Here is a 16779-nt window from a genome sequence, read left to right as displayed (position 1 = left end):
CAAGCGCGTTGGGCATTGGTCAAAGGCTGCGAGTCAACCCAAGAGGACGGTCTACATTCCGGAGGAGTCCATTGCTCTTGCGAAGAGTTGGGTCTTTGTCGTGGAGGACCCCGTTATGCCGAGTAATCAAACACAGGAAGGGTTGTGGAACCGTATTAAGGAAGGATATGTTTGACCGGATAAAGACCACCGTCTCCAAATTTAGCTGCATCTACGAGAACAACATCCGCTCAATGACCAGCGGCCAAAGTATGGACGACGTGAAAGAATTGTTGTTCCGGTAGTTCTCCTAGAACGGGCTTTACCTGGTTTTCCAATATTGGGATGCCTTTTTGGTCCTGAAGGAGTCCCCTAAATTCTAGGAGGGGTTGGAGGCGGGCGGCACGAAGTAGACGAAGCTTTGGGTCTCCGACAAAAGATGTCATGCTTTCCTTTTCAGTTTTTTTATTTTATTTTTTTAAATAATCTCCTATATAAAAGAGGAAATTACAAATGATATCAAGAGGGCTCGAACTCAGCACCTCATACAATAATGTCTAAGCTCCTTGTCGCTAGGACAAATACTCTGGGCACACTTTTCTTTTTAGTTTGTCCCACAGAAGAGGTAGTGTTGATATCTCTAGTGTTGTGGATCTTGTGTCAATCTCATAAAGCTATGATGTTTTTATAAATTTCTTTGAGGGTCTTTTGTTAGAACCAAAGTATCTGAGAAATAAGAATTCTAAGATTTCATAGTCAAAAATTGCCTGGGATAGAGTTCCCGTGACAAAGAAATTAATCATGTGGAACTGGCCATTGCATATAATCTAAATCTCTTCACTATAAACCAAGAAACCAAATAAATTTTGTCTTTTCAAGTCGTATTAAATGTTGGAAAATGTGTTTTTATTATATTCCAATGGTTTAAATGTTGTTCCAAATTTTTAGACTTTGCTTTAGTCATCAGATGTGATATTCTTAGCATTTTATAAAATCAGTACATGGTTTTGAAATTAGTTTTATTTTAAAGTAATAGGTATAATCTTGGTTATGGCTCTTCTGCTAACATAATGGATATAGAATTTTGCACATGGTTTTGAAATTAGTTTTATTTTAAAGTAATAGGTATAATCTTGGTTATGGCTCTTCTGCTAGCATAGTGGATATAGAATTTTGCAGAAAAAATTCAAAAAAGGGGAAGAACATCCCTAGCCTGAAAATATAATTTTATAACAACATATTACTATTGCTATTAGCATTACAAACATATTTTTCGGATATAATGGAAGATAGTTTTATTCAATCACGGAGAATTGATATAATAATTGTACGTAGTATTCAAGTTATTTATTATATATATTTATATGTGAACAAAACAAAAATATGGACTATTATATATATATAGACGGGTCATATTCTAATGCTTATAGCACCCTAATCCAAAAATAAGACCAAATATTCATCTTTAGATTTAAAAATGAGTGGATGAGATTAAATCTTACGAATCTCAATAAATAGTAGACAAAATATCAACAAAAGGGTAATATCATCATTATGTTATCATATGATAATTTTCGTAAATGTTTTTTTATATCAACATAGTGTATTACAAATATCAACAATATGACATAAGAATATCAACACTAGTATAAAAAAATATCAACACATATTTATTGAGATTTTTACATGATTTTATTGAGATTTTTTGATTTATTTGTTGATAAAAATCTGGTTATCAACATTTACGAAAACTAAAACAAAAAATATCAAATTTCATCATCCGAACGTCGTCGGAACATAAGCAATTGAGATCTCGTTGGAATCCTTATAAAATTATCTTTAATTTGATATATTTTTTGCGAAAAAATAATTTAAATCGAGAGAGTTACATAAATTTAAAGTTTTAAGATGATTTTAATGAGAGAGAACTGACATTAATACCCTCTAATTTTATTTTATTAATTTTCTTAATTAAAAATATAATCCATGTGACATTCTTTCAACCACTAGATCTCCTAATCTAATGGCTAAGATTTAGTCTTAGTTTGGGATTATTAATTAGTTAGCCATTGATCAATCCCCATATATAGACTATTAGTTAACTGGTTTAATTAGATAGGGGAGTGATCAATTGCTAACTAATTAGCAATCCCAAATTAAAACTAAATCTTAGCCATTAGATTAGGAGATCTAGTGGTTGAAATAATGCCACATGGATTATAATTTTAATTAAGAAAATTATTAAATAAAAATAAGGGGTATTAATGTCAATTCTCTCTCATTAAAATCATCTTAAAACTTTAAATTTACGTAACTCTCTCGATTTAAATTATTTTTTCACAAAAAATATATCAAAGTAAAGATAATTTTATAAGGATTCCAACGAGATCTCAATTGCATATGTTCCGACGACGTTCGAATGATGAAATTTGATATTTTTTTTATATAAAATCTCAATAAAACCATGTAAAAATCTCAATAAATATGTGTTGATATTTTCTTGTACTAGTGTTGATATTCTTATGTCATATTGTTGATATTTGTAATACACTACGTTGATATAAAAAAACACTCACGAAAATGATCATATGATAACATAATGACGATATTACCATTTTGTTGATATTTTGTCTACTATTTATGAAATTCGTAAGATTCAATCTCATCCACTCATTTTAAAATCTAAGGATGTAGATTTGGTCTTAATTTTGGATAGGGTTTATGGCTTTTTAAACCAAAATCTTTCCCCGAATTCCGATTTTTCCCATGAACTATGAGATTTGTTTTTAAAACCACGAACTTTCATTTTGTTAGGATTTTCCCCTAGCGGGTCAACGGCGAAACCCGGGTTGTCTACGTGTCAATTTTAATCCTATTTGTCATTAACGGTCAGGTCGCCCACTGCCAGGACATCCGCAGCCGGCACGCCCAAAACGAGGACTGCCAAAAGCAACCTCCTCACCTACCTGATATAGAATGAAGACGTCTGATTTCGAAGTGAGCGGATGAACGAGGATGCCGGAATTCGATTTTAGGGTTTAATTTGCTGGTTGAATTCGATTTGAGGTGAGTTGGGTAATGTTTAAATGTGATTGAGTCGTAAAACGACATCGTTTCAGGGTCATATATCTGGCGTCTATGTCATTTTTTCGACAACTTCTCTACCAGAAATGTGTTATTCGGATCGGGTTGGGAAAATCCTAACGAAATGAAAGTTCGTGGTTTTAAAAACAAATCTCATAGTTCATGGGAAAAACCAGAATTCGGGAAAAGGTTTTGGTTTAAAAAGCCAAAAACCCTTTTGAATATGATGCTATAAGCAATGAAAGATAAGCATAAGTAGATATATATGAATACATATAATGGTGTGCATGCATGGAAATATAAACACTAGTATATTTGTACACGAAGCGTGTATATGATTACACGTTAGCTTTACTAGAATTGGGAAATATGACATGTTTTAATATATATAGTTTATGTGTTTAAATTAAAATCCTTACATGCGTTTCATGCATAAGGTGTCATTGTTAAAGATAATTCCAAAATATTTAAGAATTTAAAATTAGTCTCAAAGTATATATAATAGAAAAGATATATAAATGATTTAAAAGTTGGCAAAAAGAACCGACTTTGATAACTTGTCTATATATTTATATAGTTAGACGAAAAGAAGACGAAAAAAGAGGGGAGGTTACACAATAGGAGGAGCCGGAGAGAGATATTTTCTCGGCTGATATAAAGGAGATATGCCAAATAAGAAGGAAAATATCGGCTGATATAAAGGAGATATGCCAAATAAGAAGGAAAATATTCAAAAGGAGTGGAACAAGAAGTTCGGCTAAATTTGTGAGTTAGGATTAAGGAATATATAAATCACATTTTTTATTTTACATATATTATGTTATTGATTACTATATATTGAATTAGAGTGAATATTGGATTGGTGCAATATGTATGTTTTATACATTACTCCCTCCGTCCCAATTAATATGAAACATTTGGTTTCTAGTATAAGATTTTATACAATGTTGTTTTGTGAGTTAATGAGCAGAGAGTAAAGTAAAGAGAGAGAAGAAAAGTAAAGATAAGTATTGTTTCTATTTTAGGAAACGTTTCATTTTTTAATGGGACAACAAAAAAAAGAAAATGTTTCTTTTCTGATGGGACAGAGGTAGTATATTGGATAATTTGATGGTATAATATTATATGCATATGTGATTGGTGCAATGAATGTATTTGACATATAGTGTTGGAATTATATGAATCATATGATTAAAGAGGATCTGTGATAGTCTTGCCCTAGATCTGAAATCATATTGGGACCTTTGGGTCAATTAGATTGGGACATTCGGGTTAATCACAATGGGTCTTTTTTATACTCACTCTGTCTCATTGAAGATGACTCACTTTCCTTTTTAGTTTGTCTCACTCATTTCTAAAAATATAAACACATTTTTCTTTATTTTATTGTCTCTCTTACTTTACTCTCTTCACTTCATAATAAAATAAAGTTGCATAAATTCTCGTGCCGTTTAAGAAAAGGGTCATCTTCCTTGGGAATAATTTTTTTCCTTTTTAATTTTACTTTCTATTATTCTGATGCCATATAATGTCCATGTAAGTAGTAAGTAGAACACATAAGATGCAACAGGTTTGCCGGAATAATTAGTTGTGGGAAATCTGAACAAATAGTAGTAAAATTAATATTTTAAGGATCAAATTTTAATATTGTGTAAAAATTCATAATTCACTCAAAATTTATGACAATAGCCATCAATTGCCCTATAATAAAATCATTATCCTTTTAAAATAATTAACAGCTAATGCTTGTATTAAAATTTGAGAGTAGCATTAAACTCTCAAATCGTTGTCGTCCTAATCATTTTTCAATTAAAATAACCAAGTTTAGTGCATGATAGCATGATAAGATAAGATGAGATTGGATCTCATGGTAAGAAAAGATGAGATTGGATCTCAAAGCCAGGCAGGGATGCTGTTTCGTACAGACCATTATTTTGTACTACTCCATAAAAAATTCAGTATCTTAATATTATTTTTTTATAAATAAAATAGTAGGTGTGTATTTAAGCACATGATAAATAAGATTGAATATACTATAAAGTTTGTTGTCAGGCGTTATTGGTTAGGGGAATAAGATAAATTGAATAGATGATAGCCTCGTTGACTGGTGTAGCTAGAAAAGATTTGGAGAGTGAGTGATTGAGACGGTGGTGTCGAAAATGGTGAAACATGAAGTTGAGGTGATACACTTGTGGTCCTCACCACGCTCCCTTAGCACAAGCCTTATGTATTCTTTTGCTCAGGTACCATATTTTTCTCATTCTTCTATTTTATGTTATTGTACTAAAATGAATTTCAAAAGGATCTTGTTGCATGAGTTTAATAACTTTAATCCAAGTATGTTTAGGATTGTTGAAATAGTAGAAAATTCAAAATGTAATTAGTTAGTCTTTTATTCGTTAAAGTTGTTATTCCATTTTATTAGTTAATCGTTAGCAACTTTCTCTCCTATATAAGGCACTTATTGTAATTTGTTTAAGCAACTTTTCACAAGTTATTCTTTTTTCACAATTCGAGCCAATCGTAAAATCGTAATAGTCAGTTAAACTATGAGATTTAAATTGTGGGTCGGTTCAGGTTCCAAATTTTCAGAACCGTCGGTTCTTGGTGGTGGTTCCAAATCAGAAACAAAAAAAAACTCTGGGAACCGCAGAAAACCGTCGGTTCATTACAGTGAAAACCGTAAAAAAAACCATCGAAAAACCGCCGGTTCAAAACTGAAACCGAAACTGACAGTTTTGGACCGAAATAGGAACCACGAAAGACCGTCGCGGTTCGCTTCCGGTTTTCCGAACCGGACTGTGGGCATCTCTAATTCTTTTTCTTTTTCCATGGCGGTTTCTCGGTCTTTCTCCGCCATTTTCCCTCCATTTTTAAAAAGGACATTGATTTGGAGTTTAATTTTACCGATTTCTTTAGTTCAAATGGAGTGTATTACAAGTATTATTGTTCAGTGATGATTATAATTAGAAAGCTGTATTTATTTTGATTCGGCCAGAGAGATGACACGGAAGTTCTGGATGAACCTCTATATGGCAACTATTTGCAAGTTACAGGCGAGCAAACGCCTTACAGAGAAGAACTTCTGTCAAAATGGGTGAGCTTCCGATTGTCAATACGATTTTTGATGTGATTGGTGAAATTGAACTGATGCTTGTTTCAATTTGAATACTCCTTATTTATGATACTTTTATTCAGAAGGGAACTGTTGTATTTATGAATATTTTGAAGGATTATCCTTTAATCCCTCCCCTCCCCCCCAAAATAATTGATATAAGAACAAAGAGCACCATCTGTATTGATGAGCAGGAGTCAGATGGAAATAAGGTTATACAAGAGATCATTTTCGCTCCTGGAGAAAAGAAGTACAGATTCGTTAAGGTAATTATTCACCACTCTAAATCTTTTGTTTCGACAAGTGCTATGTTCTGTTTTGCATTATTTCAACTTTCACTCCTTCATTGTGATCTTCTTTTGTGGTTTTCTTCTTTTCAACTGCTTTCTAAAGGAACCTATCTTGATTAGATGATCCAGTTAAAAATATATTCTTAGTTCTTTAAAAGAACTTAGGATTAACATGTATATGTACCTTAACTGTGAACCTTGAACCTTCTATTTTGATCTTCAGTGTCACGTCCGGTATGTAAGATGATATTATGGTTTTGATCTGGAAGAATTCAGATATTGTAATAAGAATATGCTAAGTTTTTTGGTCTATCTTCATTTTTGTTGTTCTCAGCATATAGCTAGTCAACGTCTGCCAGGCCTATCATCGGACTTATTGAAGAGAGGAAAGCACTGCATGCTGATCAGGAATCCCCTCGACGTGGTGGTAATTGAGCTTGCCTATATGTCTAAAATCACTTGTATACTTGAATCTACTTGCTTCACTCCACTGTCTTACAGTAATTTTCCCACTGGATAATTTACCTATGATATTCTTCATAGAACTAACCCTAAAACTATTTAAGTAAACCTAAATGTTGTGGATTGAACTCTTTCACTTGGTGGGGGAACTTATTCGTTGTGAATCTAATATTTCATTCTGTTTTTGACATTTGATATGTTCTTGTGTCAGACATCCTACAACAAGGTTTCTCCACCATCATTTAATATGCTGGGGTATTGTAACTTGGTATCCATTTACCATGAGCTCTGTGATCAAGGAAAAACCCCTCCTGTCATTGATTCAGATATGATGCGAGAAGATCCTGAGGTTTAGACCAGTTGATACTCAAAAGCTATTACTCTGGTTTCCTTGACTGTTGTAACTTATTGAATTTATGATCGATGAACATTATGCATTCTAATCTGGTGATAGCCTTTCATTCTTGGCTCTCTATGCAAGCATAAACAGTCAACTCTGGATCCTTACTCCTTAGTTGATCTCGTATTCTTAGTTTTTCCCTAGATGAATCCAATAATTTTAACCAGTGAATTTATTCCCTTCAATATTCCCATCATATTTGAAGTTCTTCACTTAGTAGCTGTTGTATCTAGACACTCAGTGGCAGTTTCCTGTTTACTTATTTTGTATGAGTGATTTTTCATGTCTCCTTCTTGCAGGCTACATTACGTGGTCTGTGTGGTGATCTTGGTATTCCATTTCAAACTGCTATGCTCAAGTGAGTACGCAATATAGATAATGTAGTTTTACTGTGATCTGGCATGCTTTGTTGAGTCTGCTTAGAAGTTTCCACTATTTTATGAATTTCTGTCTGTTTTTTAGTTTCATGATATGCAATGATCTGGCAAAACAATCTTATAGAATATTACATCTGTCTGAATGGCTTTCTATAATGCCAAGAAACTGTTCTTAGCTGGCTTCATTTGTTTTAGTTTTCTCGATTAAGAACTCAGAGTTGTGTACATGTACTTCCCTTTGCATCTTAACATTCGAAGCCGAAGACTTATTTGCTCAGTAACTGGCATAATGTGGTATACATATTTTTAAATTGTAGCTGTGTCATAAATAAGAAAGCACTCCTATGCCACCCTTAGGTAACCAGTGAAGACGGGTAATTATCAACGTATACCAGCTTAAGTTTAGGAGTGTCTGGTTTTGGAGTGGGGATTTTGTCTTGACTACCTAGAATTATTTTCTGGTTAAATTTGAAATAAAGACAAATGAGAGTTTGGTTAAATTTGAAATAAAGACAAATGAGAGCAAACGACTTTAGGTATTTTAAAAATAAATAAAAGAGTAAAGGTCAATTTTGGTTTTAGATGTATGATCAAAATACGAATTTGGTCCAAAACATTCGCTTTTTGAAAAACAGGTCCATAACAAATGAAATCCTTGTCGGAGTGGTCCTTTTTTTACGGTTCTGTAAAAACTAACGGTCATGCCACTGTGCAATTAGCGCTGACATTTAGTTTTTTTACGGAACCGTAAAAAAGGACTACTTCAGCTACGTTTTTTTCATTTGTTATGAACCCATTTTTTTTAAAAAGTGAATGTTTTGGGCAGAATTCGTATTCTAGTCATATGTTTAGGACCAAAATTGACCTTTACTATAAATAAAAATAATAATTTTAAAATATAAAAATAAAATACTTAGTTAAAGATGTTTTAGTGCCTAATTAGCCGGATTAGTATATTACTTGAGTAAAAAATGGGTTGACCGTTTTTTTGTCGGTTCCAACAAAATGGGGCAAAAAACGGACCAAATCGATTAGTTAGGAACAAAATCATAAAATGACCATATGTTTAGGACCAGATGCTTTAGTTTTCATAGATTACTACATTGGTAAATCCATTTAAAACTGCTATGTTTTTACTCAAATTGCAAACACATTGTGCGTGACTCTTTGAACTTTCCTTTCAGATGGGAATCTGGACCAAAACCATATGATGGCGTTTGGGCTCGCTGTTGGTATAAGAATACGCATAAGTCAACAGGTTTTGAGCCACCGAATGAGTATCCCTCTGTAAGTGATAGAGCACCTGCATTTGTCTGCATTTTTATGCACGAGTTACATTTTTGCTAGATTTTTCGCTCATGGAGCAATATTTGAACAAATAGATAGAGTTAGAACAATATTTTCAATTTGAAATAACTTTGCTAAGTTTATGGCACCATTCTGGTAAAAGGCACTGATATGTTACAAATGCTGCTGAATCCATTAATGGATTATTGAACACTTATGGTTAGAGACTAATTAATTATTGATCTCTCAATTTACTTTCAGCCATTTCCATCGTCTATGTACAACTTGCTGGAGAAAAGTTTACCTTTGTACAACTTGCTTAGGTGCTATCTTAAGGGATCATCAAACTGTGCCCAACCTGAACTCCCTGTTTCTACGAATGAGAAGTTGCTTGTTTGGGTCGGTGATCAGATTATGCCTCGTGAAAGTGCAAAAGTATGATACTTTGTTAATGTTTTGAGATTTATAGCATTGCTAGATTCCCTCTCATTGTTACTAAATCTCATTTATTTATGTATCTGAAATTAACAGTGTATGAGTTGTTTTCTGTTTTCTACTCCGAAGTCAAAACTCATATTTATTGCTGGTCTCACTAAAGATAATGCAACCCTTAATGAGTATCCTTTTTTCCTTCTTGTGGACGCTTTAGGTTTCAGTATTTGACTCAATTGTCCAAGGTGGAGATGGAGTTTGGGAGGGTCTTCGAATTTATAACGGCAAAGTATTCAAATTGGAGGAGCATTTAGACAGGTGAATAAACAAGATATAACAAAGTATTATATTTCATCAGTGATGGTTTGGTTTTGGAGATGGTTTTGATATAGACTAGTAGAAAACAAGGCCCATGTAGTGCACCCAAACAAGTTAATTAAATTGATTTTTCTAAACATGAACTAATGCAGTACTCTTAAAATTTTAATCTAAGAAAAATTGTAAATTATGCTCGAGTTTTGCTTATTATATACTTGTTTGACTATGTATTTGGTTCTCTATGTCCAGGTTGTTTGATTCTGCGAAAGCGCTGGCTTTTAGCAATGTACCAACTCGCGAGCAGGTTAGCCAAAGTCCTTCATTACTTTAATCGTCGCAAATGGAGATATGAACTTGCTGCATGGATTATACAAGATGGCACCTACTTTGATAGAATAGTGCTTGGAATCACCTATTAATGCCTTGGTTCTATGTGAAACTTGTTGCAGGTGAAGGAAGCAATTTTCAAAACTTTGATAAGAAATGAAATGTTTAATAATGCGCATGTCAGATTGACTCTGACTCGTGGCAAGAAGGTTTGTCAACCTAGCCTTTTATTTGTGTTTGTATTTAATGATATGAATTCTAACGATTTCAGATTTCAATTGATATGTGCGGGAAAAATACTTCTTTGTCGCAGTAATATTTTACCTTTTTTCCTCCTATTTCTTTTGGGTATCGTATGATAGAAAATTGTTGAAAGTGGAGTGGACACACATTTTGATTTGTTGGGAAGGAGGGATTACGTCGCTATTAGTTCTGGGTAAAAACTTTTTTGAATAGAAATTTCCTGATACTGATATGCCTCAGTGGTTTAGCCAGAAGTTTATCAATCCATCAAGAAATGATAAAGCTTAAACATTATGCTAACAAGCATCTGGATTTGCCAATCCTAAATTCTGTGACAACAGTATGGGCGGAGATGGAAATTCTTATCCTCTGTCCCCTAATTCTTTGTTTCCCACCCCTTGAAAGAAGTGAAAGGTTCATTATTTTATATTATTCCCCTTTATTGGGAGCTTCTTCACATAGTTACTTTAATTGTGGAGGTGATAGTTTTTACATTCATTATAGAAAATGGAATCTTCTGATACATCCTAAGAGGATAATGGAATTGATGATTTTGGCACTCAGTGGTGGTGCATAAAATTCTGGTTCATAGCTTGTTGCACTGAAGATACTTTGAACTGAGAGTTATTTTTTCTTTATAAAACATATAGAGTGTTAGTTTAACTCATTGAGAGCATCAGTGTAGGAAGTTTCTGGGTTTCCTTGTGTATAATAAGCAAGTGAAACTTCTCGCTAAGGAAACAGAAAATCAGAACCTAATTTTCACATGCAAATATTTGAGTTGCACAATCCCTGGTTAACAAATAAGCATTGTCGTGTAAGGTTGCCCTTCTACCTTAATTACCATTTGTATTTCCTGATATCGTATTTAAGGTTTCAGCTCATGTTGCAGCAACTTTCTTTATAAATTTATCAGCTGATATTCAAGATCTCCTGATCATTCCTTTATCTATTTCGTAGGTCACATCTGGAATGAGCCCAACTTTCAACCAATATGGATGTACTTTGATTGGTAAGATGCAATGTGTTTAAAACAATGTTAAATAAGCTAGAAATTTTATAATGTGATTATGGCTGCTATATGCAACATTGTCAATTTTTAAACATCACAAATCACCTTTAAATTAAGACAGTTTCAATCTCTTTGTTTTGCAGTGCTTGCTGAATGGAAGCCACCAGTATATGACAATGAAAAGGGTATAGTTTTGGTGACGGCTACCACACGCCGTAATTCACCCAATGTAAGATCTTTGCAGTACATGTTCCCACTATTTCTCTTATTTCACATGATTGCTTTGTTGTTAGTTCCATGTAGTTCTTTTCTCCTGCTCTTCACTTGAGCATATCATCCAAATCCAACACGAGAATATCAACAAAATATTATGTATTGTGTAAATTGTTATCCCAGTTATTATAATTTTCTTCACAACAATCTATTGAGCATGCTTTGAACATGACTCCACTAACAAGATTGGTACTTTAGTTATATTTTATATTATGTGGTTTTCACCTTATATATGATCACCTGAGCTGCTTAATTAGCTGCAAATGCTTGCCTGAGTTTTGCTTATTATGCATTGGATTTGAGTTATGATTCTACTTTCTAGCTATTTCACATAAGAAAGCTTGTATGAACTCGGAAATCATAATACACCACTTGAATCATAAATCAGGAGATTAACAATTGCTAATTCACTACTGACTATTACTGTAATCTGATGGTATTAGTTTTGTGGTTTAATTAGGGCATTTGAATGTCTAGTGTTCTCTGTGGTTCCATGGTCATTACTCATGTTTGTGTTTAGTTAATACTACAATGCTTTGACGAGCAACCGTTATTTTATTTTGCAGAATTTGGATTCGAAAATCCACCACAACAATCTGCTTAACAATATTCTTGCCAAGGTCGGTCATATGCAAAATTGAGTTAATTTGTATCTGCCAGTTCTCAAATGAATATTAAAGACATTACAAATTTTATGACGTGCTGAAGATATAAAAATTTGAATAATGTCCTCTGTTATAGCTTAAGTATCTGGATGAGATGGCAATTGAACATTGTATAGCTTGGCGGATGAATGTTCTGTGTTTGAATTTCTTTACCACTCGCTTATTTAATATGTCCGCGAGCAAGGCCTTAATACAAAATAACTTGCCTTCATGTAAGTAATGTTCTAGATAGTAGATTAAATATTAATGTCACTCCTTTCCAAACAGAAGGATCTTTTGTATGAGGGGGCCGTTCAACAATATGTTGTCCAGTTCGTCTTTAGCTTCACTTGGCATATTTTAAACTTGTGCAGATAGAAGGGAATAATGCACATGCTGATGATGCCATCATGCTTGATAAAGATGGATATGTATCAGAAACAAATGCAACAAACATTGTAAGTTCATTCATTTGACCAAAAATTTACAATCTTCCGCATCCCTTTCAGCTGCATGATTCTCCATTTGATAAGCTAGAGCTGTTTGATGTTTCATCAAGTGGAGAAAGCTGAAGCTGCAAACTATATATATATCAATTCTTGTCAAAATCTATTTCCAGGATCCCACTATAAATAGCTTAATTGATGAATTGTTTGTTTTTCTTGTCGTTTTTTTATCTTATACTCCAGGATTATTCGATTTGTAATGTTAATATTCATTTCTCTAATATGTTTTACATTTTCAAATGCAATATATTTCTAGATTGAGATTGAGAGGTAAGATGATGGAATTGGTGAATTTGTGTTGCCTTGTACAGATCTTAGTGTCTAGGCTTGAAGTGTGTTTTTTACATTTAATGTTAGTGTTAATATTAAATGTTTTAATCTTTTGATATTGGCATACTGCAGTTTTTGGTGAAGAAAGGCTGTGTAGCTACTCCCCACAGTGATTATTGTCTTCCTGGTGTAACTCGTGCTACTGTAAGATTCATAATATTCTGCTCGAAAGAATTATACATATTTCTGTGATATGCTTTATGATAAAACTTTCTCCATAGGTTATAGACCTTGCGGTGAATGAGAACTTAGTTATGGTTGAGCGACGTATCAGTTTGTCAGAGTTCCATACAGCAGATGAGGTCTGTTTTTTGTAATCCCATATTGAGTTCAATAAGGATGAACTAATTATTAAGAGCCATTGCATTCTAAAGTTTTCTACTTAATTTATTTTTTGTAATTCAAATATATTGAAGCTGGCAGCTTTGTTGCAGGTCTTCACAACGGGAACCATGGGAGAGCTCAGTCCAGTAAGTTATATTCTCCGATATCTCATGCTTCGTAATATTGTGATTAATGTTCGATCATCGTATCACTTCTTTGAGAAGTCTTTGTTCCCTTATTTTCTTCAAGTCCTAAATATCCAGGATGTGCATTTTTGTAGATTCTAGGTTCTAAGAGAAACATATTACCTGTGCACTTATTGGTCTTAAATTCATGCCATAGCATCGATACCTTTTTGTTAGGAATATTAGTATCCCACATCGGTGGCGTAACAGAGTAGATATTGATAAACAATCCTCTTACGAGGCATGATAGGTGTATTACCATCCTTAAACTAAACTCAAGATTCAACATCGCTTTCAAACCTGAAGGGATGTATTTATTGAACTCTTAAAAAACCTAAGGAAATAAAGATACAGTAATATTTAAAGATAGACTGTAGGCTTTTAATAATTAAAGATAGACTTCTGGACTTGTAGCTTTCCAACTCTTGATGCGTATCACTGGCCTTGGCATAAGCTGTTTAGGATCTTATTTGTTTGTATGATTAGTTATTTTCAATACATACACTTTCATTTTCATCTCTTCTCCCACTAGCTTATAAATCACTCATACAGTTTATAAGCTTTTAAGATATTAGATCCTATAAACTCTTGAAATCTCTCTAAAATAAGTTTAGGCATACAACCCCCTTAATACATTGCTTCAACCTTATTAGGTTCTTAAAGTTGATGGACGTACAGTTGGAGATGGTATGGTGGGACCTGTGACGCGAAGATTGCAAAACGCGTATACAAAATTGTGCTCAGAATCAGGAGTGCCTATACCGGGTTATACACATACCTGAGACTATATCCGGGAGGTAACTTCTACTGCAGAGTATCTTTATATTTAGAAGAAACCGATATTATTTTATAAATTATAGTAACTGAATTATGACTTGAACCACGGCAATGCAATTGATTTCTATCTGCTGTTACATATTTTTTTTTGTTGACCATGCTTCTCAGGGAAAAAGAACCACTTCTTTGTTTGACATTGTGTGTGTAACAAGGTGAAGGCAGACCAGAACAGCTTCAGTTAATTCTCACTAGGACTTTGGAATTGCGATTTTAGTAATATGGAATCATTGGAATGGCATGACTGAAAATAAAGTATATCCTAGCAAAAACACAATTGAACTGAGCTATCTATTTGCATGGAAACATTCTAGAATTGCATGACATTTTCTCTGTACTTCTCCTATTCTCCCTTCCTAACTTCTTTCCCTGTTTTCTTATCAATGTTTATGTCTTTGCTCACTCCACGCTCAAATTTGTATGTGAGAACTTGCATGTAAAATAAAATTCGACGGTTCGGTCAGAAGTAATAAAGAAACGAGAAAAAGAAACACCACAAATTTTGATATGCTATGCTCATTTATGCATGCATGGTCATGATCTCCTAACAGGGGCAGACACACGTTGGAACATGGGGGGTTCTTGGGTCCCCCAACTATTTTCAATGTTACTTCCTATGTCCTAAAGAAGATGACCTCTTCCTTGGGCGGCACGGGATTTTATGCCCTTTTATTTTGTGTGATAGGTGGAGAGAATAAAGTAACAAAGTAAATAAAGTAGAGATAAGGGATTATTATTATTAGTAATGAGTCATCTTGGATGGGACAACCTAAAAAAGAAAGTGGGTCTGTACTCTCTCCATACAAGGCCAATTTTGACCGGACACAGATTTTAAGAAATATAGTAGAAAGCGAGTGAAAGATGGGTTCTACTTTTATATATTAGTTTTATATTGAAATGTGAGTGAAATAAAGTTAGTGGAATGTTAGATCCATTACCAAAAGTAATACTTCCTCCGTCACAGATTAAGAGTCACTTTTTGTCATTAAAGTCCGTCTCAGTTTAAAAGTCACTTTTAGAATTTTCCATATTTGGTCATACAATTTTACCTCATTCTTCATCAAAATTACATAAAAATGTCATTATCTACATTAAAATAAATCAAAACAAAAATCAAAAGCCAAAAGGGACCCACCTTCAACCAATTCCACCATCTCACTTCATTTATTACACACTCTACTATCTCACTTCATTTATTACACTTCAACCCTTTCTTAAAATCCAAGTCATAACAATAAGTGACTCTAAATGTGGGACGGAGGGAGTATAAAAGATGCATTTATTGGTGGATAACGAAAATGGCAAAATGAGACACTTATTGGTGAACGGAGGGAGTATTGTATATGCATACTACGATAAACAAGAATTTAATAGCGCATGTGGTTTACAACCACATGTCAAGTGTTTGAATCCCGCTACGAACGCGCTTTGCTTGATTTTAGCTGGTTGGATTTGTATAGATATTAATGATTGTTTTCTTCACACCAAATCTGATTATATTAATTCATTACTATCAATTATTTATATTAATTTATTAATATTAATAATGGCTTTAAAACAGTGCAAAATCTGAGCGTATCACCTTTCCTTTGGCCGCGTATTCGGCGGTGCCAATGTCAGGGACAATGTCTTTTGGCCCATAGATGGTTGGCCGCTCGAGCGGATGATCCCGTCCCGTCAAGCAATGACTTATTCAGCGAGTCATCATAGGTTGCAGGTCAACCCAAGAGGACGGTCTACCCACTACTCTTGCGAAGATTTGGGTCTCTGTCGTGGAGGACCCTGTTATGCCGAGTAATCACACACGGAGGGGTTATGGAATCGTATCAGGGAAGGATACGTTTGACCAGATAAAGACCGCCGCCTCCAAATTCAGCGGCATCTACGAGAACAACATCCGCTCGATGACCATCGGCCAGAGTATGGATGACGTGAAAGAATTGTTTTTCTGACAGTTTTCCAGGAACAGGCTTTACCCGATTTTCCAGAACTGTGATGCCTTTTTGGTCTTGAAGGAGTTCCCCAAATTTCAGAGGGGTTGGAGGCGGGTGGCACGAAGCGGACGAAGCTTCGGGTTTCCGGCACCTACAGCAGCAGCACTGGCAGTAACTCTGTCGACCTCATAGACAATGCCGATCCAAAACCTTACCCAGTTCCTTGCCTCCGGCGTCCTATGGGCCAAAAAGGGCGACGCGGATGTCGAAAGCACTTCCAGCAAGTCTGCGGAAGTCCAATCGAGCTCGGCCGCTTCGGATCTGTCCCAAACTGTCAAGATCCAAGTGTCGAAGCACCTGTTGGACATGGTATCACGTTGGCCGAGACAACCGACCCGTCATTAAGAAAGATACGCTCTTGTC

The 16779-nt window shown here is 34.4% G+C and overlaps 1 protein-coding gene across 2 annotated transcripts; it reads left to right on the top strand.

Annotated features, from left to right (window-relative positions):
* The first annotated feature begins 5153 nt into the window (after positions 1-5153).
* LOC148931534 (branched-chain-amino-acid aminotransferase-like protein 1) lies at positions 5154-14748 on the top strand. Of its 2 annotated transcripts, none has more exons than XM_089063898.1 (20): positions 5154-5306; positions 6062-6160; positions 6373-6444; positions 6803-6895; positions 7142-7279; positions 7630-7688; positions 8892-8994; positions 9256-9429; positions 9644-9744; positions 9994-10048; positions 10194-10280; positions 11275-11326; positions 11470-11555; positions 12166-12219; positions 12618-12701; positions 13152-13223; positions 13301-13381; positions 13514-13549; positions 14242-14385; positions 14534-14748. In XM_089063898.1, the coding sequence occupies exons 1-19, from the start codon at positions 5223-5225 to the stop codon at positions 14368-14370; spliced, it is 1659 nt and encodes a 552-aa protein (XP_088920024.1). In that variant the 5' UTR covers positions 5154-5222; the 3' UTR covers positions 14371-14385; positions 14534-14748. The 2 variants fall into 2 exon arrangements, with proteins under 2 accessions (XP_088920024.1, XP_088920025.1); XM_089063899.1 differs by having other exon boundaries at positions 5176-5306; positions 6342-6444.
* Positions 14749-16779: the final 2031 nt, after the last annotated feature.

This window comes from Salvia hispanica, chromosome 2 (assembly GCF_029641045.1).
Source record: "Salvia hispanica isolate PSC_SH4W2 chromosome 2, Shi_PSC_v1, whole genome shotgun sequence".
In the NCBI taxonomy this organism is placed as follows: Eukaryota; Viridiplantae; Streptophyta; class Magnoliopsida; order Lamiales; family Lamiaceae; genus Salvia; species Salvia hispanica.
This window is presented reverse-complemented; position numbering and strand designations above follow the sequence as displayed.

What these genes read in the sequence shown, in the direction of transcription:
- LOC148931534 (XM_089063898.1), top strand. Translation starts at nt 5,223, where the DNA reads ATGGTGAAACATGAAGTTGAGGTGATACACTTGTGGTCCTCACCACGC. An exon ending in GGAATCCCCTCGACGTGGTG is followed by an intron (nt 6,896 to 7,141) that starts GTAATTGAGCTT and finishes TTCTTGTGTCAG; the next exon opens with ACATCCTACAACAAGGTTTC. An exon ending in AAACAAATGCAACAAACATT is followed by an intron (nt 12,702 to 13,151) that starts GTAAGTTCATTC and finishes GGCATACTGCAG; the next exon opens with TTTTTGGTGAAGAAAGGCTG.